This window comes from Phycodurus eques, chromosome 8 (assembly GCF_024500275.1).
Source record: "Phycodurus eques isolate BA_2022a chromosome 8, UOR_Pequ_1.1, whole genome shotgun sequence".
Taxonomy (NCBI): Eukaryota; Metazoa; Chordata; class Actinopteri; order Syngnathiformes; family Syngnathidae; genus Phycodurus; species Phycodurus eques.
In genome coordinates, this window is record NC_084532.1 from 15052751 (window position 1) to 15078421 (window position 25671).

The 25671-nt window shown below is 41.6% G+C and overlaps 1 protein-coding gene across 3 annotated transcripts in view; it reads right to left on the bottom strand.

The window, feature by feature from the left end:
* Positions 1–1099: 1099 nt before the first annotated feature.
* kdm4b (lysine (K)-specific demethylase 4B) overlaps positions 1100–25671 on the bottom strand; it is a 58664-nt gene continuing 34092 nt past the window's right edge. For 2 of the 3 annotated variants that reach the window (XM_061683223.1, XM_061683222.1), the window contains exons 9-22: positions 24010–24206; positions 23676–23923; positions 22845–23005; positions 22603–22723; positions 21671–21831; positions 19131–19335; positions 18156–18232; positions 17961–18016; positions 16298–16406; positions 11701–11889; positions 9515–9691; positions 9222–9341; positions 5228–5320; positions 1100–3057 (exon numbers count right to left, since the gene is read on the bottom strand). In XM_061683223.1, coding sequence (XP_061539207.1) covers positions 2449–3057; positions 5228–5320; positions 9222–9341; positions 9515–9691; positions 11701–11889; positions 16298–16406; positions 17961–18016; positions 18156–18232; positions 19131–19335; positions 21671–21831; positions 22603–22723; positions 22845–23005; positions 23676–23923; positions 24010–24206 — 2523 coding nt within the window. In that variant the 3' untranslated portion in view covers positions 1100–2448. Of the gene's footprint in view, positions 3058–5227; positions 5321–7578; positions 7869–9221; positions 9342–9514; positions 9692–11700; positions 11890–16297; positions 16407–17960; positions 18017–18155; positions 18233–19130; positions 19336–21670; positions 21832–22602; positions 22724–22844; positions 23006–23675; positions 23924–24009; positions 24207–25671 lie in introns of those variants that run through there. The other variant, XM_061683224.1, reaches the window with a different exon arrangement.

Here is a 25671-nt window from a genome sequence, read left to right on the forward strand (position 1 = left end):
CTTTCACCATCGAGAAAAACCTTTAACTGTACAGATGTTCGTAAACTGTCATACAAGTAAAAATAAGGTCACCACTACAATAAAATAAAAATAAAAACTCACACTTTGACGCATGACTTGGGTGGAAGTGAGGAAAATCAGGCTTGCTGAAAGACTTCATCATGCATGACACTAACATTTTTTTAACCTCATGTACTAACTCCCCTTTGATGATGTTTGCCGGCTACACAGTGGAGAAGGAAAAGGAACATTTGAAGAGATACAGTCACCGTGTAGAGGTACTGTATATAGGTACTGCTGGAATTAAGTGTTTTTTAAGCCACTCAACGTAGTTTGTTTTAAAACGGAAAATTCATTCAGCGCTTAGAAAATGTGCTGTTAGCAAGCGTCACTGGTCATTTCTCTGCTAGTCAAATTTTTCAGCTGCATTTTTTTACAGTAGCATCTGCATGGTAAAATTAATTTTGTTTGCAATTAATATGGATTGATCAGATTGTTCTGAACAGCCAGCAGTTCCTACCCGACAGGAAGTTTAATTGCCATCACACGCAGCAGCCGTCATTTCCTAAAAAGAAAAACTATTCAAGTTGCACTTTTCTTATATATAAAAAAAAAAAAAAAAAAAAAAAAAAAAGAAAAGATCAGATATTCATTTTTGTACATGCAGTTATGGTCATCCTGTTTCTGTAGGTATGAGTAGTGTTTAAAAATATGATAATCATATGTTTTCAAAGGCTATTTTTGAACGACACATTCTTTATTGTTCCTAACTTCAGTATAAGTGGATTGTGACATAGCAACAATAGAGAAATGCAATTCCTAAGGTGGCAAAGTCGAGAACCAATGCTCTTGCCACCCCTGGCGCCATTGTGTAGCATCCAAAATAACCCAATGGGCGTGATGCCCTAAACTGTGTTTCCATTTTATATGCCCCTACATATTTTCCAAGAAAATCTTTAGAAATGTAACTAGCTTTGTTGCATTTGAATTATGAGGCTCAACTTTATCAAACTCCACTTCCCTTTTTGGTCTAAGGAGACAAACCAATTTGACACCAAAGGTACACCATATAGAAAGACACAGACAATCTGGTGACAAGCAAGCCACTTTAATCCCTATGAAATAAAGTTTCTTTTCACGGTTTCATTGAATTTGGACACAAAATTCTCTCAGTTATGACAGGTGTGTGTGGGGTGTTCATGTTAGACATTTACAGATTTCAATCACAATACACAAGACTTGTGCTATGAACAAGGTGAAAGCAGGAAAGTGAGTCCATCAGTAGTTTAAGATCAATGCAGCATAAATGGTCGTAGAAAACGAACGTGTAGGTGCTGCTACAAAGAGTGATCTGCCCAAGACAGCCTGTAAAAAATTTTAAATGGCCAAGTTTGCGACTTCAAATCAAAAGATGAACTAGAAAAGATACAGTACATACTATAATCATACAACACAGGATTTATACATTGCATTTCGACCATCGTGATACCTTCGGGTTCCCATGTTTATACAACGCATTTACTAAAAGTATATGATTTTAATGGACTATTTCAGCTAATAGATCCTGTTACATCGCTTGAGGATTCTCAACTAATTCTCTTTCTTTAGCAGTAAAAAGCCCTCAACTATATTGATTTTGTGGATGTTGGAACCCTGAGACTTGTTTTGCAAGTGAAAAGTGGAAGTCACCAAATGACCATTAAACAATGGCTATACATACATGGTCCTTTTTTTCTGTCTTTTTCTTTATTTTTTTAAACTGCTGTAATACATGTTCACAATGCATTCTGTGGACTGACTCTTAATATGTTTTGTCTGATACACTTCATTCAATATCTAAGACATTTAAATACTGACATTATTAGTAATACATTTTAAATCCATTTGCCCCCATTTACCTCTTGCAGGAAAAAACGCGAGTGAAAATGTTCTGTGGCGACTTTAGTTTCAAAGCCACACTTGGCTCGACTGAAAAATAGATATATTTGTTGCTGGTTACTTGTACCTGTAGAAAAGAAACAGTTCTGTTCAGGATGCCCCCTAAACAATGACTATTAGCTTCCTGTCCCAAATAATGTGCGCCTTTCCTTTAACGAACCTTTGCAACGAGGTACTGAGTTGATACCACCCAGAGACAAAACAAACAGAAAAAAACTTCTGAAAAACTGCCACCACCACCACCATCAACAACAACAATAATAATAATAACAATAATAATAACAATAAAAATAGCAGAAACAAATGAAAGAAGCCCCTTCCTGTTTAGATGATGCTGCTAAAGCTCCACTGCAATCCAACCAGGTCAAAAAAGTAACGTGCATTAAGAGAGTGCTTTCATGTTTTCGAGAACTGGTGCCAACATATGTCCAGTAATGCAGCACTCACCAAACGTCTCCTCTATTAGCATCCATCCCATTGGTGTTGGTAGTAGCGGAGTTGAGCTGTTATCTAAAACAGAGTTCCTGGCCCCTCATCCTGAGGGAAATGTGAGTGCAGGAGGGTCTCCATGTAGGAGACGTAGCCGCTGCTCGGCATGTAACTGTCTGACATGCTCTGCTCGGGTGGGGGCAGAGGCGGGGCAGGGGACTGCGCGGACAAAAGGGGGTCGGAGTTCAACTGGCAATGGAACGGGGTGGACTGTGGCGTTAGCGTGGGGTCCGAGGCCAAGTTCAACTCTGTCAAAACGTGGGACAAGGCACCGCCTGTGTCCATTGGAGCCTCGGGAAGCATCGGCGTAGCACTGGGGGGCGTGGACACTACAGATGAGCTCATGCTGATGCGGGACAGAAATTGTGGGGCTGACAGATGACTCGTGCTGCTAAATTGCGTTGATGCCGGTGCTGCTACAGGGGTGGTCGGCTGGGGCGCAGATATCGTCACCATGGGGGCGTTGGTGCACGGGGTAGATGTGGAGGGCAGGGCCTTGGTGGTGCACGGTGCATTGGTGGTGGAGGGCACGGCGTTGGTGCGCGGGGTAGAGGTGGAGGGCAGGCACCGGCGCTTGGCTGCTCCGGCTCCATCTGCTAAAGAAGTATCCTCCTGGGATGTAGGTATGGCCTAAAACACACACCCGTGCAGACTTTAGGATACAATGCATCCATCCTTTCATTTTCTCTACCAGCCTACCAAGTTCGGGCTTGTATAGAAACTAGAGCAGGGGTGTGGGCAAACTATGGTGCAGGGGCTTCTTCTTTCATCTGGCTCACTGAGTATTCACATAAAGAGATCTATAATCTTTGTTGCATTAATTTAACCATTTTGTTTTTTTAAATGATCATTTAAATAAGTAATTGCTTGATTAATTTATCGAAAAATAAAATGTAAAACAAACAATCTCATATGCATTCACTGCCGTAGACGTTTATATTGGTCAACTGGAATTTTTACGGCTATCGACAAATATATAATATATAAAGTATATTTTTCAATGGAAAGGCGTGGAGGATGGTCTCGCCCAGTTAGTCAGTGAATATCAAGTTTGCAAACCACACGAATGATGAGCAGATACCTGTAGATGGCAGCATTTCATTACACAGCTTTTGAGTAGAAACACAAATTAAGAGTGTGAATTACGGCTTGTCCCATCGATCGTGAGGGAGAGAAATACCAACGTTAGATGTCGGACAAGTTTAGGCACCTCAAACTCGAACAGCGTACGTATACAAGTACACCTCAATAAATTAGAATCGTGTCAAAGGCTTAATTAGGTCGTTCAATTTAAAAAGTTAAACTACTTAAAGAGATGGACAACACACACAAAATTCACCATCTCTAGGAACAAGAATATTACTTTAACAATCAAGAAACAATGGAAATTTTTTATAATGTACAAATTGGGCAGAAATTTGCTCTCTAAAAAGTATTTTCCCCCAAGTGTTTAATTAATCTATATAATGTATGACTACTGAAAGTACAGAAGTGTATTGCTGCCACACCAGAAACAATAAAAAAGGTTCAGTATCAAGTTATAACGTGATAGTTTTCAGCTGTAACTTATCACGTTATAACGTGATACTGAACCTTATTGATTTTTTTCTGGTGTGGCAGCAATATGCTTCCATCCCGAAAGAAATTAACTTTTCTGCCATATTTTAATTTATTGAGATGTACCTGTATGTATGGTATAAAGAGAGTATGTCTCATGATCGGTAGTAGAAAGTGTGTGTTGCGATCGAAAAACGACGCAGTTCGTGGAGTGAATGAGGAATGCCATGCAAAAAGCCAATGGAATTCAACTCGAGCCATGCGGTGAGTCAGCCTCGCTCACGGCACGTTTCATAGTTATATATCTGTAAATAAATAATCATTTTCCGTTTAAAAGCCATTTCTCAGTCTTGTTTTTGTTTTAATGTTTGATGTGCCACAGCCCATGTTCTACTACTGATTACTAAAGACTGGAAAAAGGTAATAAACTTCTTTCAGGTGAAATAAGAGTCTACTCTTTCTTTTGGAAGGTTTGGTGTTTATATTGGCACAGAAAACAATGTTCTGGGGGGCTCGGAAGATTGGTCAAAATACTCTAAAACGGTTGACAATAAAGGGACCTCTGCTTTGAAAATGGCTAGTCGTGAATGACTTAATAATAAATAAAATAAAAAATCTAAAGTAATTATTTTATGATAAAAATGGGTTGTTTTATATACATTATTTCACCTTTTCTTTATCAACAAATGACCCGGCCCATCTGTCCGTTTAAAAAAAAATCTAATGTGGCCTTTCCGCACGAAAGTTTTGCTATCCCTGTGCTAGACCTTATCGAAGCTGTTTTTTGGGTGAGAAGCAGGTACACCCTGGATTAAATAAACCCATCATTCTGACTGTAATTTACACTGAAAAATACAAATTGTGGGATCGTGGGAGGAAGTAGGAATAACTAATGAATGTCTTCAAAAGTTCCTACAACATGATTATTGGAGGAGACATATTGTGCAATCTTTTCACATTTTGAAACAGCTTCCAGGTGACTTAAAAGCTATCTGACATTCTGCCCTCAAAATACACTAAGGATAAAGAATTACAGTACAGTTGAAATCCACTGGTTGAAATCAATCATTTTAGGCGGGTAGCGGGGGCCTCTTTCAAACTTGATGGCTGGGCAGGCACTCCAGCGACCCAACTATTTGCATACTAACAATCAAAACTAAATTTTAAATAATACGAAGGCAAAATTTCCATAATATGTCCTCTTCAAATCAAAGCAAACAACCCCCTTCAGAGGGACACTCACAAGACGAGTTCGGACCCTCTTGGGCAGTTCCTGGTCCAGCAGATGGAGCTCTGATTGTTTTAGCAACAGCTGACTTTTGTCCTGAAACTCAACCTGGGAAGATCATAGTAAACTTGAATGAATCTGTTGGCTTCTGAAACACTATTTCATAGTACAAAAGGTCCATCAAGAAGTAGGCAGATATTATTGTTACATAATACAAGTTATCTTAAAAAGATGGTTGCAGTTGAGGTCAGGCCTCACTGGCTTCAATGCAACTCAAACCCTGTTAAAACTAACATCCATCCATTTTTTTTTTAATACCACTTGTCCCAATTTGGGTCGCAGGTGAGCTGCAACCTATCACAGCTGACAATGGAGAGAGGCGGCCCTGGACTGGTTGCCAGCCAATCACAGAGCACAGAAAGACAACCATTCACACGCCCTTTCATGCATACTGTACATTCACACAGAATTCTAGATTCCCCCTTAGCCCAAGTATCTTCTTTAAGGGATGTGGGAGGAAGACTGATCTGGAGAAACCCTTGCATGCACAAGGAGTTAGAATTTGAACCATGAATCTCAAAACTGTGAGACAGACGTGCTAACCAGAATCAGAAACAGAATCATCTTTATTTGCTAAGTATGTCCAAAAAACACAAGGAATTTGTCTCCGGTAGTTGGAGCCGGTCTAGTACGACAACAGACAGTCAATTGATAGAGAATACTTTTGAGACATAAAGACATTGAGAAAAAACAGTCGCTGAGCAACAAAGGGTTGCTCATTATCTGGTAATACCGGTACATTTTATAATTTTTTTTTTTTTCAATTGTGCAAAAAGATGCTGAGTCCCCTAGCACTTAGAGCAGTTTGAATGACTAATATTGCAATAGTCCGGTGCAATGACCATTGTGCAAAGGGCGCCGAGACTTCAGCGAGTAGTGAGATAATCTGGGACAATGTTGGTTGTGCAATTGTTGCAGATACTCCTCAATCAGTGTGCAAATGAAGCAGATGCTACTCTGGCATGAGTGGCCAGTATTGGTCAACAACAGATATGCAAATAGATATTAGTGCAGCGTGGCAAGACTACTATAGTGAGTGCAGGAGTAATGTATAAATGGCCCCACAGAAATGTGACAATAAAATCAAGACAAAAAAAACAAAAACAATTGCCAGCATTTTGCAATGGAATTGTAGGTTAGGAGTTTAAGAAGTTGATTGCAAGAGGGAAGAAGCTGTTGAAATGTCTGCTAGTTCTAGTTTGCATTGATCGGTGGCGCCTACCTGAGGGAAGGAGCTGGAAGAGCTGGTGACCGGGATGTGGAGGGTCCGAGAGGATTTTGCACGCTCTTGTCTTAGTTCTAACAGCGTGCAAGTCCTCAAGGGTGGGTAGGGGGGTACCGACAATCCTTTCAGCAGTTTTGATTGTCCGTTGCAGTCGGGAGTTTGTCCTTTTTTGTAGCAGCACCAAACCAGACTGTGATGGAAGAACACAGGACTGATTCGATGACCGCTGTGTAGAACTGCCTCAGCAGCTCCCGTGGCAGGCCGTGCTTTCTCAGAAGCCGCAGGAAGTACATCCTCTGCTGGGCCTTTTTGAGGACGGAGTTGATGTTGATTGCCCACTTCAGGTCCTGAGAGACTGTAATTCCCAGGAACTTGAAGGTCTCGACAGTTGACACAAGGCAGCTGGACAGCGTCAGGGGCAGCTGTGGCGAAGGATGCCTCCTGAAGTCCACGATCATCTCTACCGTCTTGAGCATGTTCAGCTCCAGGTTGTGTCGGCCGCACCACAGCTCCAGCCGCTCCACTTCCTGTCGACATGCAGACCCGTCACCGTCCTTGATGAGGCCGATGACAGTGGTGTCATCTGCAAACTTCATGAGTATTACAGCCGGGCACGTTGAGGTGCAGTCGTTCGTGTAGAGAGAGGAGAGCAGCGGAGAGAGGACACAACCTTGGGGCACCCCAATGCTGATGGTGCGTGTGGATGAGGTGGTCTACCCCAGCCTCACTTGCTGAGTCCTGCCCGTCAGGAAGCTGTAAATCCACTGGCAGATGTCAGGCGAGGCGCTGAGCTGGAGAAGCTTGGAGGAAAGGAGTTCAGGGATGATGGTGTTGAACGCTGAGCTGAAGTCCATGAACAGGATCCTCGAGTAGGTCCCTGCACTGTCGAGGTGTTCTAGGATGAAGTGCAGTCCCATGTTGACTGCATCATCCGCAGACCCATTCGCTCGGTAGGCAAACTGCAGGGGTTCCACCAAGGGACCTGTGACGCTCTTGAGGTGGTCCAGCACGAGACGTTCAAAGGACTTCATGACCACAGATGTCAAGGCGACAGGCCTGTAGTCATTTAGACCCGAGATTGTAGGTTTATTGGGGACTGGAATGATGGTGGAGCATTCGAAACAGGATGGTACTTCGCACAGTTCCAGAGATCTGTTGAAGAGCTGTGTGAAGACTGGAACGAGCTGGTCCGCGCAGAGTTTGAGGTAGGATGGGTACACATGGTCTGGGCCTGCCGCTTTGTTAGTCTTTTGTTGTTTGAAGGTGCGTCTCACATCCTGTTCGCGGATGGTTAACGCAGAAGTCGGTGGTGTGATAGTGGTCGGTGGTGCGGGCGGGTGGGTGTGGGGTGTGAAAGTGTCCTTTTCAAATCTGCAGTAGAAAGTATTCAAGTCGTTGACCAGTGTGCTATTTTTCTGAGCTTGGGGGGATCGTCGCTTGTAATTTGTCAGCGATTGGAATGCATGCCAGACTGATTTAGAGTCGTTAGCGCTAAACTGTTTTTCCAACTTTGCTGCATAGTTCCTCTTTGCAATGTTAATTCCTTTAGTCAGCTGGTTTCTAGCGCGATTATACAGCGCCCTGTCCCCGCTCTGATATGCGTCCTCCTCAGGGTGGCGAAGCTACTTAAGTTTGGCAGTGAACCACGGCTTAATGTTGTTGAATGTGCGAAATGACTTTGTTGGTACACACCCATCTTCACAGAAACTGATATAGGATGTGACGGTGTCCGTATATTCATCCATGCTGACAGCTGAATTTTCAAAGACACTCAAGTCTGTCCAGTCTAAACAGCTTTGAAGTTCCATCTTTGCTTCATTGGTCCACTTTTTCACTGTTTTCACTGTAGACTTTGCGCATTTAAGTTGCCTGTATGTCGGTATTAAGTGAATTAAGCAGTGATCAGACGAGCCCAGTGCTGCACGAGGTTTGGCACGGCATGCGTTTCTTAGCGTAGTATAGCAGCGGTTCAAAATGTTATTTTCCCTGGTAGGACTGTCGATGTGCTGCTTGTATTTAGGGAGTTCGTGGTTGAGTTTAGCTTTGTTAAAGTCCCCGAGAATAATGAGGGATGAGTCCGGGTGTTTTTTTTTTCAATTTTGTTGACTTGTTTGGCGAGCATTAGCAGTGCGACGTTCATATTAGCTTGAGGCAGAATGTACACGCCAGGTAGTATGAACGATGCAAATTCACGCGGCAAGTAGAATGTTCAAAAACAGCGACTCCAAATGCGGGCTGCAGTGTGTGCTGAGCTCTGTGACGTCCGTACACCATTTCTCGTTGATATAGAAGCATATCCCACCACAAAGATTCCATGCTTGACAACAATATAGAATTATACATAGTATTATGCCCACCGCTGCATGCTTAGGATGGCAGCAACGAGTCGACTTGGGCGCTTGTGCAACTTGGCCAGGTGGCCGACTATTTGGGAATAGATGCATCACTGTCCAGGCTGCTTAATAATAAATACCTCTGTGAAGTTTTCACGCAAGGTGACTTGAAATCACATGCACACATTTTATTGCTTAAACGTCATTTAGCTTTTTTTGCTGTAGTAAATTTGCATTCACGGACTAGAATGTTCAAATTTTACTTAAAAGGTTCCTGCGCAGTTATATAAAGGTGTTAAGATGGGGACATTCTTTTTCTCCCAAATATGGACCTTTAAGTTTCCACAGACAAATTCAGTATTACTAGGATAATGTGTTTGTTCTTATTCACCTGGTAGACCTTGTGGGTGTGTTGTTTGACAAAGGAAGCATTGAGGTCCTGCCCATCAGCCGTGCTGACCACGATCAACTCCCCAACATCAGGGGGACCTCGACACAGGCAGTCATGACTCTGAGGGAGAAAGGAGACTGATGAGAGGTCATCTTCCAGCAGACCTGATTCACACAGTCCGGTGTTCTGCTTTTTAGGTCCAATGTATGCCATTTTATTTTGTATTTTTCCCAAACAGTAACAATGACACTACGTTGGTTTAGGAAACTTCAGTTTGTCTGTAAGGCACTCACTGTTATGTTTTCCGGGTAAATGTTGTCACAGTATGAGCCGTCGTCAAAGTTGACCTCGTAGAAGGTTTGTGATGCCATGCCGATGATGGTACAATGGTAATACCAACTATCAGTGTTGCGGCCAATTACCCTTTGACCCAGGGTCGGGCCCTGGGGGATTTTTGCCGGCGTTCGTGGCTGGGGAAATAAAATACAACATAATCAATCAAAAGTAAACTCACTCCTGACTTCATTAAATACAACAGAATTTGATTCATTGTCAATAAGGCATTCATTCAATAATTTGATTATTGTAGTTTGCTGTAGTGTTGAACTAAGATTTAATCATGCAGGTAATTCGTGACTATGTACATTTCGAAATGAGCTACTCAAATTTGATCTGTTTTTATTACAAGATTTTGTGTGAAATTAAGGAACAACGTAAATCTTTACTTGCCAATTTCTGCAAAAGTCTTTGTGAGCAAGCCATTTTGAATTGGGATGTCACAATTAGGCAAATTTAATAACATCCCCCGATTTTCTCTGGCCATGAGATCTGCCATTGTGAAGCGACGGGGATATGTTGGTTTTGTGCAAGCACCATTCATTTTCAGTCTGGATGCGAAAGAATGAACATCTTCTCTGCAGGGTATCTGAGAGTCTCTAATAACACCGCACTGTTGGATTTGTTGCTCATCAATTATAGGTGTCGATATAGTTGCTAAATAAATACTAAATTATATATTAAATTACATTTTGTAAAATAATTTGATAATTGTAGGCGCATTTCCTAATTAATACAAGATGTCCTAGCGGATCAGCTCTTGTCACAGATGTTACGTGCGCTTCGAGGTTCCGCTGGGACGGCAACCAGGGCCACGACCCGCAGCACCTCAAGGAGAAAATACAAAAGACCAGTGCAACAAATACAACAGTGGATGATCTGATGAGCAAAATGTTGCTTAAACGTAAGAGTAGCAATAGAGGATGTCCACTCCAGAGGTGGGTATAGTAGCCAAATATTGTACTCAAGTATGAATAGTTACTTGACAATAATGTGACTCAAGTAAAAAGTAGTCCTCCAAAAAAATGCTTGAATAAGACTAAAAAGTACACAGTGAAATAATTACTCACGTACTGAGTAAATAGCACAAACAATTAAAAAGAAAACAACATTTGCAATTTATTGCACGGTGTTTTAAATGTGCTGAAATATCCACGTTTGGGCAGACAGTGCCAGACAAATACTACAATATATGCAAGTTGTTGTTTTTGTTCGTCTAAATGTAAACAAGAGGAGCGCGCCGTTGCCTTCATGGTAACGACGACCATCCCATAATGGTGGCCATTTAGGCACGACGATCAACTGGGCTGGTTTATCTAGTGTTAATACCCATGTCCAGGAAATCCAATAGAAGATGTTGTGTGAGGTCATGTGACTTTCTTGTGTCATTTGATTGGTGTACTAGACATAAACGTCACTAGCGCTTAAATTAGATGGCGCAAACAACGCCCAATGCGGAAGTTGAAGTTGTAGTCTCACGCACAAAATAGTTGATGATGAAGCAATATCCATCCATCCATCCATCCATCCATTTTCTTTACCGCTTATCCTTACTAGGGTTGCGGGCGTGCTGGAGCCTATCCCAGCTATTTTCGGGCGGGAGGCGTGGTACACCCTGAACCGGTCGCCAGCCAATCGTAGGGCACACAGAAACAAACAACAATTCACATTCACATTCACACCTACGGGCAATTTAGAGTCCTCGATCAACCTACCACGGATGTTTTTTGGATGTGGGAGGAAACCGGAGCGCCCGGAGAAAACCCAGCCAGGCACGGGGAGAACGTCCAAACTCCACAGACGCGGGGGGGGTTTGAACTGTGAGGCAGATGTGCTAACGAGTCACCCACCTTGCCGGCTAAATAAGCAGTAATTAATAAATAAAAACAGCGAGCGACATTTAGATCATTGCAATGGAGTAAAAGTACCGTTGCCGCTAGATGCCAGGTTTCAAGGAGTACGAAACCGCCTATGACGAGAGCGACGGCGAGAAAAACAGTCACTGAGCAATAAAGGGTTGCTAGTTATCTGGTAATGCCGGTACATTTTATTTATTTATTTATTTATTTATTTTTGACAATTGTGCAAAGGATGCAGTGCCCTCTAGCACTTAGAGCAGTTTGAATGACTAATATTCTCTTACCTTTGGAATCAACGTTTTATGCCTGTGACAGGTGACAGACACAACGTAGGGCCAGTCGGCTGGTGTCATGACAACTCCAGCAATTTGGGCGCAGGTAACGTGAAAAGATGTTGCGCAGTTCTCCTCGGAACACTGGATGCAAGCACCGCGGTTCTTATTGTCACTCTTGCCATAGCAAAACACGCATACCTATGAGAACAAAAGACAATGAGCACAGTGTCAATTATATGGTTATGGGGATTTGTCACTGCTACCTTGTGAATTCAAAGTTTTTCTATCTTGACGTCCTTTTGGGAGTCTTGCATCAGCTTCCCCATCTCAGCTCTTGCACAAGTTTGCAAATACCCCTTGGAGAGCATCCATTCTACAAATTGCTTCATTTTATCCTCACACTGGCGTATTAAACCCACCCCAAGTCTGCCATAATTCTGGCTTTAGCGGCAATTCGACTACTTGTAATGAGTCCCTATTCCAGGAGCAAACCTTTTCCAATCACCAGAAATGTTTCACCACCTTTGATGCTTTATATTTGCCTCACACAACAGACAGCCAGCTTTACTTGTACCTCGATTCAAATTTAACCGGAAAGTAAAAGAGAAAGACAAAATGCCAGCATACAACCTGAAAGACAAAATGAGTACCAGAGGCGAAATGTGTCAGGTCATATTGAGTGATGTTTTCAATACAATGCATTGAGTACCTGCAGGTATTACAATCATTATGTTACGGCATACTATCATGATGTTCAGTAATAAATGGACTTGATACATTATCCTGTTGTGTGACCCCATCATTTCTCAAAGACTATTCTTCATTTTCCTCTCGCTTTCTCACACATTCACACTTGTCAATCCCTCTTTTTGTGTCTCACAGGGTTTTGCAAATTTTTAGAGTGGGTAGCTGGGCGCAAAGCCATAAAATAATTTCAATTATTATTTTCGTATTGGTGCAGGACATTTGGATGTCCAGGTAATATTCCAAAGGATTTTGTGGTCAGATTTTCCTCCAACATCTATAATATAATATATAAGTCCTTCAATATCTTTTCTACAAATCAGAGCTCGACACTGTAGGAGAATAAATGTAGTTGCAAAATAGTCAAATACCGTAATTTCTCATACAGAATGTGCATGTTTTCCTCCAAAATTAGCCAAAAGTCAAGAGTGCGTATTATACATAGGTATGAAAACAAAGTTAACAAATTCCTACACATCAAACTAAAGGGCACGAGTGCAATATATGCAATGGAATATATAGTGTCTATACATACAATTTTATACATACAATATTATACAATCATTATACATTAATCTGAGAATCATATCACTTTACAGACGAATCATTTAATCGGAGAAAAAGCTCTGGAACTTTGATGAAGAGACACGCTACTTTAATAAGACAGATGCTTACCCCTCACCTGCTCAAGTCAATGACAACAAGGCAAGTCATCAGTCGCAATGCAAGACTCACTCGTAGTGAGAAATAATCTAACATTAGTTACCACACAACAAGATGAAGAGGGGGGATAAATACACATACGGTATAGTAACACTATTTAGGGGATACTTGACAATAACTGACATAACACAACATTCTTAACCATTTACAATGACGCTTGGCATGCTAGGAATATCTCCGACGCTGCACGGTCATCGTTTGCGCACTTGAAAACGTGGCAGTTTGGTATCAGAGTTGGTCTGCGGCGGAGATGTTTTTAACTACTTGTAACTTGTTTTATCAAGTTGTTGCTTTAATAAACATTTTAAAACAATTGCAACTACTGTGCTATATAGATGAGTGACCACTTAAGAAACTATCCCCTCTTTATCTTGTTGTTGTGCTAACTAATGTTTGATTATTTTATACCACGAGTGAGTTTCGCATCACGACCGATGACTCATTGTCACCACCTAGAACAAGCATTTGGTTAGTGTTACCGATACGTTATATACCCTTTGTTGGCAATGACGAAGGTCAAACGTTTTCTGTAAGTCCTCACAAGGTTTTCACACACTGTTGCTGGTATTTTGGCCCATTCCTCCACCCAGATCTCCTCTCGAGCAGTGATGTTTTGGGGCTGTCGCTGCGCAACACATACTTTCAACTCCCTCCAAAGATTTTCTATGGGGTTGAGATATGGAGACTGGCTTACGAAGCCAGTCCTTTGTTGCCTGGACGGGGGAGGGGGCGAAAACGCGCAGACTGCCAATGTAAATGTTTGGGATCATTGTCATGCTGAAAGACCCAGCCACGTTTCATCATCAATGCCCTTGCTGATGGAAGGAGGTTTTCACTCAAAATCTCACTATACATGGCCCCATTCATTCTTTCCTTTACACGGATCAGTCGTCCTGGTCCCTTTGCAGAAAAACAGCCCCAAAGCATGATGTTTCCAACCCCATGCTTCACAGTAGGTATGGTGTTCTTTGGATACAACTCAGCATTTTTTAACCTCCAGACACAAGTTGAGTTTTTACAAAAAAGTTCTATTTTGGTTTCATCTGACCATATGACATTCTCCCAGTCCTTTTCTAGATCATGCAAATGTTCTCTCGCAAACTTCAGACGGGCCTGGACATGTACTGGCTTAAGCAGGGGGACACTTCTGGCACTGCAGGATTTCGTCATTCTTGTCATCATTTTGACCCCACAGGGTGAGATCTTGTGTGGAGCCCCAGATCGAGGGAGATTATTAGTGGTCTTGTCTGTCTTCCATTTTCTAATAATTGCTCCCACAGTTTGTTTCTTCACACAAAGCTGCATACCTATTGCAGATTCAGTCTTCCCACCCTGGTGCAGGTCTACACTTTTGTTTCTGGTGTCCTATGACAGCTCTTTGGTCTTGGCCATTGTGGATTTTGGAGTGTCACTGTTTGAAGTTGTGGAGGTGTCTTTTATACTGATGAGTTCAAACAGGTTCCATTAATACAGGTAACAAGTGGAAGACAGATGAGCCTCTTGAAGAAGTTACAGATCTGTGAGAGCCAGAAATCTTGCTTGTTTGTAGGTGACCAAATACTTATTTTCCACCCTAATTTGCTAATAAATTCTTTAAATATCAGACAATGTGATTTTCTGGATTTTTTTTCCCCCTCTCATTTTGTCTCTCATAGGTGAGGTGTAACTATGATGAAAATTACAGGCCTCTTGTCTTTTTAAGTGGGAGAACTTGCACAATTGGTGGCTGAATACATACTTTTTTGTCTCACTGTATTTGTGTATTATATATAACGTATTCAATGTGGATGATCATTAACTATTTCTGACATATAAAAATATGAACAGTGAGAAAGCCATTGTGTGCAAAATACATCGGTAGAAGACTTCCTTATTTTTGGGGTCCAATTTGGGGGTCACATTATACTCAAGAGCGTATTATACACGATAAATTATGGTAATAATAAAATAAAAATGTGCGTAGGTTTGAGATTATGGTTGGAATGTAAAATGAACAAATTCTAGTTGACCCTTAGTTGTCCATTCAACATTTTCAGTGCCCACAACTGTAACATGCCCCATATTTTCAAAAAGTTAAAATAAAATAATGACACGATATTCTATATTCATATAGGTGGTGACTGGCAGAAACCTTGCATCTCCAAAATTATCACTTTTCAGGACCAAATTTGGACACGGGGGGTTTCGGCCAGACGCCAGCGATATGTGATGTTGAAGCAGTAGATCTAAGAAGAAAAGTAAATTAGCGATAAAGAGCATTATCATTAAGTCCTTTTTCGATCATGAAAAATAGAAGCGCTGCTGTGGTTCATAGCAATGAGCAAAACCAATGAAATTTCTGCATTCTTGAACAGCCCAAATTCAAATTTGAAGAGGAGTCAAGTTGCTGAATATTGCTGGTTCTGAAGTTGCGTGTTCACATCTGATCAGCTCAGTCTTTCGAATCGTTAGAACAGAGCTCTCCCTCTTATCTCTCTTGCTCTTGTAAGACAAGCTGGGGAAAACCTGCTTTGACAGCACTCAGATGTAAATGTCACCCAGCGTGTCTTTGATAGATTATTCACAGAATGGTAAAAGGAGAGCGGTAACATTTGTGATTATGCAGCAGCATGCAATGCTGTTGCCTGTGAAGTGGGATTGAATGAGGAGAGAAGGAGCAGAAACGGAGAAGCAGAGATTGAGAGAGAGGGAAGGAAGGAAGGACGGAAGGAAGGAGACGTCAAGACGACGAAGTTATGTTAAAAAACAACAGCAATTGGGAAATTGTCCCCACCTTAAGAATTGATGCTGATCATTTGGTGGTTGGACATATTACATTTGTGTAGTCATCACCCCCAAGCACAATCACTTTACTCCATCTCTCACTCAGTTTGAAAAAGACACCACTAACCTATCCACAAAGGTAACCTGATAGATGGATGGCTACACAGTCAATGAACAAGAAAGATATGCTACAGTGTAGTGTGCATATGTTCACCTGAATAAGGGGACCATGGAACAGCAAATAAGGATATCACACAGCCGCAGTTAGCAATGAGTGCAGGAAGGGTGTTTATTCTATAAAGGGAGATTCTTCTCTCTCCTGTCTATTTGATATTGCCTTGCTCGATAACATTTTCTATGTTTTACATTAACTTACCAAATTTTTCCGTGTTTCTGGAACAGCACTGACGTCCACCGGCTCCCTTTCAATGACATTGATGAACCGAGCTTCGGCCACAGCAATGGCACAGATGATATGGACCCACCTGTTTCAAGAGCAGACGCAATAATAAAACTTTAAAGGACCTCTCAAATACTATGAACATTTTCACTTATTCCACACTTCTGGACTTACAAGTGATGTCTGTATGCTCATTTTAGGCTTGTTTTCTGATGACATACAGTTGTGCTAATAAGTCTACATACCCTGGAAGAGTTGATGATTTCTTGGCCATTTTTCTGAGAAAATGAATGTTAACACAAAAACCTCTTTCACTCATGGTTAGTGCTTGGGTGAAGCCATTTATTATCAAACAACTGTTTTCTCTTTAAATCATAATGACAACAGAAACTACACAAATGACACCGATCAAAAGTTTACATACCTGAGTTTTTAATACAGTGTATTGCGCCCCACCCCCACCCCCCTTAAGGGTATGTAAACTTTTGATCAGGGTCATTTGTGTAGTTTCTGTTGTCATTATGATTTAAAAAGAGTAAACACAGAGTAAACACATCCAAGCACTAACCATGAGTGAAAGAAAGGTTTGTGTGTTATTCATATTCTCTGGAAAATGGCCAAGAAATCATAAATTCTCCCAGGGTTTGTAAACTTATGAGTACAACTATTTGATTCAGACAGATATTGGTCTGTCCACAAGCAACGGAAGACGAGCAAATTTAATTACTAAACTAGTATGTGTTCTGTGGCGGAATTGCCGCCTGTAATATAAGTCTGGATCTTTTGTTTAGACAAGTGAAAATAGTGAGGTTAGATACATTTGAGTAGGTAATTTAATATAATAATAAGTTATTTTGGCGGCACAGTGGACGACTGGTTAGAGCATCAGCCTCACAGTTCTGAGGAGCGGGGTTCAATCCCCAGTCCCGACTGTGTGGAGTTTGCATGTTCTGCCCGTGCCTGCGTGGGTTTTCTCCGTGCACTCCGGTTTCCTCCCACATCCCAAAAACATGCATTAATTGGGGACTCTAAATTGCCCGTAGGTGTGAATGTGAGTGCGAATGTTGTTTGTTTGGATGTGCCCTGCGATTGGCTGGCAACCAGTTCAGGGTGTACCCCGCCTCCTGCCCGATGATAGCTGGGATAGGCTCCAGCATGCCCGCGACACTAGTTAGGAGAAGCGGCTCAGAAAATGGATGGATGAATAAGTTATTTACCGATTGCTCCAAAACAGACTGAAATTATTAGAAAGGACAGCCATTTTCATTTTCTTGAGCAAAAAGTACACCAATAGAATTTGTTAGTGAAATATGGACCATCTGGATGCTAAAGGTCCCTACTACTGCCAAGACGTGCCAATAAAGTTTATTGTATGCATTACATTGACTATTTCATACAAAAAGCTCTATTGGCTAACAAATGATACAGGTTTAAATAATGTCAGGTTTGACAGTTAGAGCATGGAACAGAATATTTCCATTTCCATTATTTCCTATGAAATGCAAACATAATTGGAGGTGTGTAAGTGTCCCGGAAAGGACTCACTTCGACCTTAGGCTTTCCATAGTTTCGTGGTTTGGGTAGGACAATTGTGTTCTGTACTGTACTTGTTTTGGGTATGTGGCTGACCACAAGATACCTGTTGTCTATGGTAATCTTCAAGGCTCCTCCCCGCAAGTTGCAGAGGCAACACTCCTGAAAAGCAAAAAAAAAATTGACAGGACAGATACATGGATTAATTCAGATCATCTAATGTTTCATACATTGTCCTTATCAAGACAAAGTAACTTTGGTTTGTGGAAATTTGGAAAACAAAGTAGTATGTGACACATACCACTGCCCAGGCACCTGCCACACATCTGGAACATGTCCACTTTTTTTGGACTGTGTCGGGGTTGATACCAAAACAACCTGCAAGAGAGAGAAGCTATGTTATTTAGCTGAAAGCCCACTTCAGACAACAAGAACTAAGGGCACTTTTAACATCCATCCATCCATCCATTTTCTTTACCGCTTATCCTCATTAGGGTCGCGGGCTGCTGCAGCCTATCCCAGCTATCTTCGGGCGGGAGGCGGGGTATTTATCAGTTCTTCCTATTTCTTTTTCTCTTATCAATAGAAGTGCTGCCTCCCCCGCCTAAGTCCAGCTCAGCCTTTGACGGCTAATGAACTCCTCTTTTTGAAAGCTTTACTGCAGCTTAAGGGCTGACAAGAGCCGAGGAGGATGGTTGTGTATTTGTGACACTCCCTGAGACAGGGTGTGTTTGGTCATACATGTGTTTTTGCTCCATATCAATGTATGATTTAAGCTGATATTAAACCATCTCTGCCTAAATTTCTCACAAATTTAATGTGAAGAAATGACATGGAAGAGTTTTTTTTGTTTTGTTTCTTGATCGTCAGCATTGACTGCCATGACTACTCCTAAGTGGAATAATCACACAAGAAAACATCACATAACCATCAAAGGGCCTATCAGTCAGTCTGCAAAATTAGATGAGTCTTAGCCTTCTGTTAATGACGAAATTCATCATGGACAATATTCCAAGTAGGGTGACAAAAGATGGACCTCTCAGATTTTTACAAATCAGGAATGAAACAAATTCACTAAAGCAAGAGCTATTGAAAAATTAGAAACTGCCTCTGTGATGACTCCTGATACTGTACGCATCACGTTTAGTCACGATGACACAAAATTAAACAGACATATACCACATATGGTAAGAACTCTAACAAGACCTACTTTACTTTGTACAATGCAAATACGAGTGGTTCGCCTGGTTGTTTGGAATCCTTTAAGACTACTTACTGGCATGAACCTGCATGTTGCATGAGGAGCAACAAATCAAGACACTGGTTCCATCCTCCCCAATGTAGTTGCTCGTGGGGGGAGGCTCAGTGCTGCCTGTCCCAACACTAAAGCACATCTCAGGAACTATTGGGCGAGTTCGACTTCCAGGACGTGGGACATAGGGGCGCTGGCGGTCATTTGCATTGATGGGCTCGTGATGTGGCTAAAAAGACAGGAAAATAATATCAACTTGATTTACCACATTGATACTACTGATTTGCACAAATATCGGACTTTAATATTCAGCTTCAACCTCTGTGTTCATGTAAAGAATAACAACATTGGCAGAAATAAAGGGTCATTGTGTAGTCTAATAATTTTTGCTTGATTGATTTAAAATTTTAACGAGATGTACAAAAATAAGTTTGCTCATTTAATGGTCTACTCTTTTTTTTTTTTTTTTTTTTTTTTAAATAGAATGACATTCACTAGCAATGAAAAGGCATGTTGTGTGTGTGTGTGTGGGGGGGGTTGAGTTGTCAAAGCAAGTGCAGGCCACTGGCAGTGTGCAGCCAATGCGCTGCTGTAACCAATCATACCATCCAGGCATTCTGGACAATGTTGTTCTGCATTTACCACAACTTATGGCATGAAACTTAAATGAAGTCTGGCCTGTCAGCTTTAATTATAGTGAAGTCATTTTAAGAAAATAGACCCTTCACCTTCAAGGGTACCATGGAATAATAATTAAATGCAATAATTTATCAACGTACAGGGAACGCCATGTAGTCATCAGCCGCAGATCGGAAGTGAGGTTGAAACTAGTGTACGTTTTGCCTGCTGTATTTGCGTAAGGCCTGCCACACATTGCGCGATACGGTTAAGCACGATTAGACGGGATCATCGCATAAAACTAAGAGTTGCAGACGCACCCCCTCTCATTGAGTAGATCTCATATATGTACGTCCTGAACAGGGAGTCTGTATAGGTGTTTGATGGTGTATATACAGTAAATTGTACTTTCATAAACCGTAAAAAATATAGATTGATAAGGAAGAAGCGGGATGCTGAAGAGAGAAGACGTGGGCGAGAATAAAAGCGAGCGTGTGGATATTTTAAGGGAGTCTCGCTGACTCCATTCATTTGAACGTACCCGTTGAGGTACGTGTCGCTCACATAGATTTTGGTCACAAGCTTCGCTTTTTTATCGACGGGCACGTTATACATTATGAATATAGTTATGGACTGAGGCAAAGCACAATATTTTATTCCTTATCTACTATTTATATGGCTTGGGGCGGTGCGGCAGCCGTCCGGTGTCTTGCTTGCTTAAAACCCATAAATGTATTTTCAGCGTGTGTGAAAGCTTATGTGCAATTTGATTGGCTGTAAGATGCGATGGTGTGCGTCGGCAAATACATTTTTGAATGCAAAACCAGTTCGAATGTGTCGCTTGGTATTAGGCAGCCTTAAGCCTGGTTTGTTAAAAATGTAATTGTAAAAGATAATTGTGCAGATTAATTTTCGCCTATGAAACTGCCTTTGAAAAGTAGTCCACCGGTTGTCATGAGCCTCCAGGGCAATCGGCACTAGTAGAGTGGGGCCGTATTATGCAATTTTATACAATGACAGCAATTTTTTAGCATATTAAATAAGCGATTGAATATGATTTCAGGATGGTGTTGTGTTGACGTTGGTGGCAACAGTATAGGATGGGAATATAAGGTGAGATACCAACTTGAAGGATGCGAGCACAGCTGTCTCGAGTCAGCAGAGTCACATGTCCACCATTAGCTGGCTAAATGAGTGGATCTGACCCATGTAGCGTGCCATTGCTGAATATTTACCAAGTCTGTCTGGTTTTGTCAGTAAATAAGGCGAGACGGAAGGGCTGATAAATGTCACATTCTCGCGAATTCACACACTCGCTAAAGTAAAAAGACAGCAGCCCCCATAGGCGAGAAGATGCAATGTTTAAACATATTTTATAGAATAAATACTTCATAGATTCAAACATACACCATCAGGTAAGGAAGCTATGCACATTTAAAATATAATGTTTTGACATATTGGGTTTAGTTCCCCTTTAAGAATTTTCTTTTCAGGGCTATATAAAATCCCCATTTCCATGCTACAATAACGTAACGCCTAATACCAGTGTCTGGCAATCTCCATCCATCCATTTTCCGTACTGCTTATCCTCACTAGGGTCGCATGCGTGCTACAGCCTATCCGTATTATTTTTGAGCGAGAGGCGGGGTACACCCTGAACTGGTTGCCAGCCAATCGCAGGGCACATATAAACAAACAACCATTCACACTCACATTCAGACCTACGGGCAATTTAGAGTCTTCAATTAACCTACCATGCAAGGTTTTGGGATTTGGGAGGAAAATGGAGTACCCAGAAAAAACCCACGCAGGCACAGGAAGAACATTCAAACTCCACACAGGCGAGGCCAGATTTCAACCCGGGTCCCCAGAACTGTGAGGCCAACGTGCTATACACCGTTCCGCCTGTTTGGCAACCTACTATGTAGAATTCTGCAGTGAAGTACCTTCTTGTATGGACAGAAGAGGGAGCAGACAGCACAATGTGGCTGGAGTACTGACACAGCGGAATTGAAGGCCTTCTCAGCCAAGAAATTGCGGGAGCGATTCTGCCACAGGTGCTCCTGTTTCTTCATGCTGCTTTCCAGTGCCATGGGCGTTGAAAGCTCTGATGATGAATTGCATAGCATTAAGAATCTGAAGTTTACTCATTTATAAAAACAACAAATTAACTGTCTTTTATAGAAAATGTATAAGCCTTTTTCAGATTCCCCAAAATGGTATCAACCAGTGAACATTCAGCAAGAAAAGCATTTTGTTTGGGACAGCACTTGAAGTATAATTGGCTGATGGACACAAATAGCAGAGGATTCAACACCTTGCTCTCAAAAAAATGGGAATCAGTTTTTCAGTGAATCCCCTGAAGCTACAGATCCAGACAATTTGTCGGGATACAGGAAGAGCTCTCAAGTTTCCATTTAATTACACTTTTCTTACGCCCATCATTTTCTGTTTTGCCTTGTCTGCCATCCACCCTTTCGGAAGGACAAGTCTCTTGTTGGGTCTCCGGTCTCAGATTTTAAGTGACTTTGAAAGCAGTTAATTGAAAGTCATGATCCCTAGATCACTAAGTGTCAGTCAGGATACCAAAACAAAACATGAAAAGGTAAAGGCTTACAGTTTTGAATTTATTATCCCTAAAGGGAGCTGTAGTCTCATTCGTTTTGCTCGCTCTAGATCAATAATGGGGAAATCATCATTCTCTTCACTGCCAATGCTATATAGTGTAGCAGATGGAACAAAGAGCACAAGGAAAATCATAGATTAAAAATAATCTAAGTGGATTAATGTGGGTTAGTACTAATCAGGGACAAAGTAGCATTTAATCACCCCCTTTAACAGTAACAGTGAGATAAAAGTAAAATCAATGGCATGATACCTTTGGAACCAGTCGGATCTTGCTTGACAACAGACAAAGGAGACCGCATGGGAGGTTTGGTGAGGGGGTGGCGTCGGCTCTTCTTTACCTCTGTTGTCATCTTCACCTCGGAGTAGCTTGCCTGACAAACAGTTTTTTTTCCCCCAATGAGACAAACCAAGCTAGCATATTGAAAATAAGCTTGTCTACTACAATCCATGTGATGCATTTAAGGATCAATATATTTTTAAGTTGTAAAATACCTGGTTGCAACTTATTTCCTCTGTGTCATCTGAGATGACAGACCGTGATGCAGCAAACTGTTCAAATGCTTCTTGAAATCCAGTGATGGCTTTACTTTTCTGTTTTATTTGAACATCCTCTGTCATATTCTCAGTCATGTTTTGCTGTTGGGCCTCAGGTTCTGGCAAAGATAAATGGGGAAAAAAAACAATGCTGTATTTAAATTAGGGCTGAATGATAAATGTGATTTTTTTTTTTTTTCCCGCAATACCGCGATTGCAATTTAATATGCAGTTACTTTTTCAAGGTCGTCTTCTCATATATTTCTCAACTAACACAAGCAATAAATTAATGTGTATTACAAGAAACAATAGATTTATTATGCACTAATTGTTTAGTCTTATGCTAGGGGCAAATGAACGAATGAATCAATATGAAAGACAATTTATCTACTTGGGGCGGCGTGGCGTAGAGGATAAGTCTATGTCCTGCAACCAGAGAGTCGAGTTTCGTATCCCTGCCAGAGCACATGACGTCGTTGTGAGCAAGACACTTAACCTATATTGCCTATGAATGATGTTGCTGGTGTTTGTAGGCTTGAGTTGCTTGTCCTAGGACAACTAATAATAACACAGGTATACGATACGCACCACAGGCATTAAGTGCAGCGCAGACTTCTCTCCCAGCCTGCTCTGCACCACTCTGCTCCCAATGACCAGTCTTTGCAATTAGCAAATTGTCTTTTATCATATAGTGATATTATTGCAGATGCAATTAATCGTGCAGCCCTAATTTAAATTTCTACTTTAAAAAACCCCATTTAAGCTCTTAACTGCTCTATAACGCCTTACCCTCTTGAGCTGAAGTTTCAGTTGCTCTCGAGGCAGCTTCTGCTGCCTCCAGTTCCCTACGCTCCAGGGCCTCAAGGGTGATCATGGCCTCTCTGGCTAGACGTTCCTCTCGCTCCTGCTTCCGCTGGGCTTCCCGCTCTTCCACTTGACGCTGGTATTCAGTAGCATTTAACTCAATGCCCTCTTCAGCCAGCACCTTCACCTCCTCTAACTTAAGACGGCGGAACTGTTTCATTTTCTGCATTGCCCTGGGACAGGTAAGAGAGAGTGTCAAATCACATATTCAGAAAACTTATCTGCACAGTAAAACTTTTAAAATTGAGACATGGCTTACCTCCGCAGAATGTTGGCTCTGTATGTGACACGATTCTGTCTCCAGCGCTGCAATTCTGGGGAACTGAGCTCCGTGATCCGACTGTGGTCCAATGTTATGATGTCTTTTCCCTGCTTCCACAGTTCATAGCGATCTGGCTGGAGGCAGCGGACAAAAACATCCATGGAGATCTTGACCATATCCTTGCGGCAGGTACACTGGGGTAAAAAAAACAACAGATGAATCGACCACTCTAGAAACAAGTCGCTGTGGGGCTATGTCACATCATGTTGTGTGTGCTCAAGGTATTTAAAGTCCCTGGTAAAGTGAAACTATAAGTCTTCTAAATTTGACAAACCACATCCTGCCAAATTAGAATGATTCAAAAAAAATTCTGCGAGTATATAAAATGAGGTTTCAAAATTGTGAAATATCAAGCAGTTGTCTTCGCACAAACGCTGCGGGCATGTCCGCTGAATGCACCAAACCACGCCCGTTAAAATTAGCAACTTGCTTATGCCTACACGTGTTTGAACCATGAAAATGTATCCATGTAAAGCCTCTGGTGGCTGGATTATATCCCATTGGGCCGTCACGTGGCTTTCCACACTGCGATGCTGAAAGGCGCTAACCACCATATAGGTCGCAAGCTAACAGGCTTCCAGGCTTTTTTTGGCTGGCGGAAAGGCAGCAGGCTTATTTGTGAAATCACCTTTTCCCTTGGGAATTTACTGAGCTGTTTTGGAAATTGTGGCATCCAGGAAAGATGCATTTTTTGGGGTGTAGGCAGAGCCAGCTAGCCAACTGCACACTGCAGTGGTTGGAATTGGCCTAGTTATAATAATTAGGTAACTCACAACTGCGCCAGATAACCGCTGATGCGAACGAAGGTGGTCAAGTTCTTAATGGGTGAAGGACTCACCAGTGATGCACTACTGGATGCCTTTTTCAATGATCAGTGTTGATTTTGCTACATGCACTTAACACTTTCTTGTCTTGTCTTTTTAATAAGCAATACTCTCAGAATACGAATAAGAAGACTGAAGAAGAAATTCACTGATTACTGCAGTAAGCAATAATATACCATATTATGAAAAGTTATTTTATTGTGTTCAATTACTGAAAACCACAGTAGTCCGCTCTCTCCAGCAAAACAATATCCAACATACACTGCATTTTGACACGACTTGAATGGCACAACCAATGTATGTATGTTGTCTTGTGGATGATGATGGATGAGGGAGGCAGAAAGAGACAAATGAACATTGTTTCCATCATTTAGTTAACGCTTCAAATAAGACTATTAAATGCCTCTCTCTCTGCTCCCCAACACAAATATGCTCTCACTGGCTATAGAAAAACTGGAGCATCCCACACAACTTGCCTCCACTTCAGACAGGGTCCACTTGAGTGTGAATCTGGTGGATTTCACAGTCTGGAAATATACTGTATTTCAAATTATTGAAAAAAAATAAATAAATTATTGTCAATCTGGGGATACTAAATGATCTATCAATAAGTGTATCTAGATTAATGTCACACCCTGTCAACCAGCCACACCCACCTGACCAACAGTGAAAACAATTAAAAGTATACAAACTACAAGCAGAATGAGAAAATAATGTTTCAAGTGAGTGTCAGGTACAAGACTCAGGAAGGGCTCAGTTTTCCCTCAGGATCATA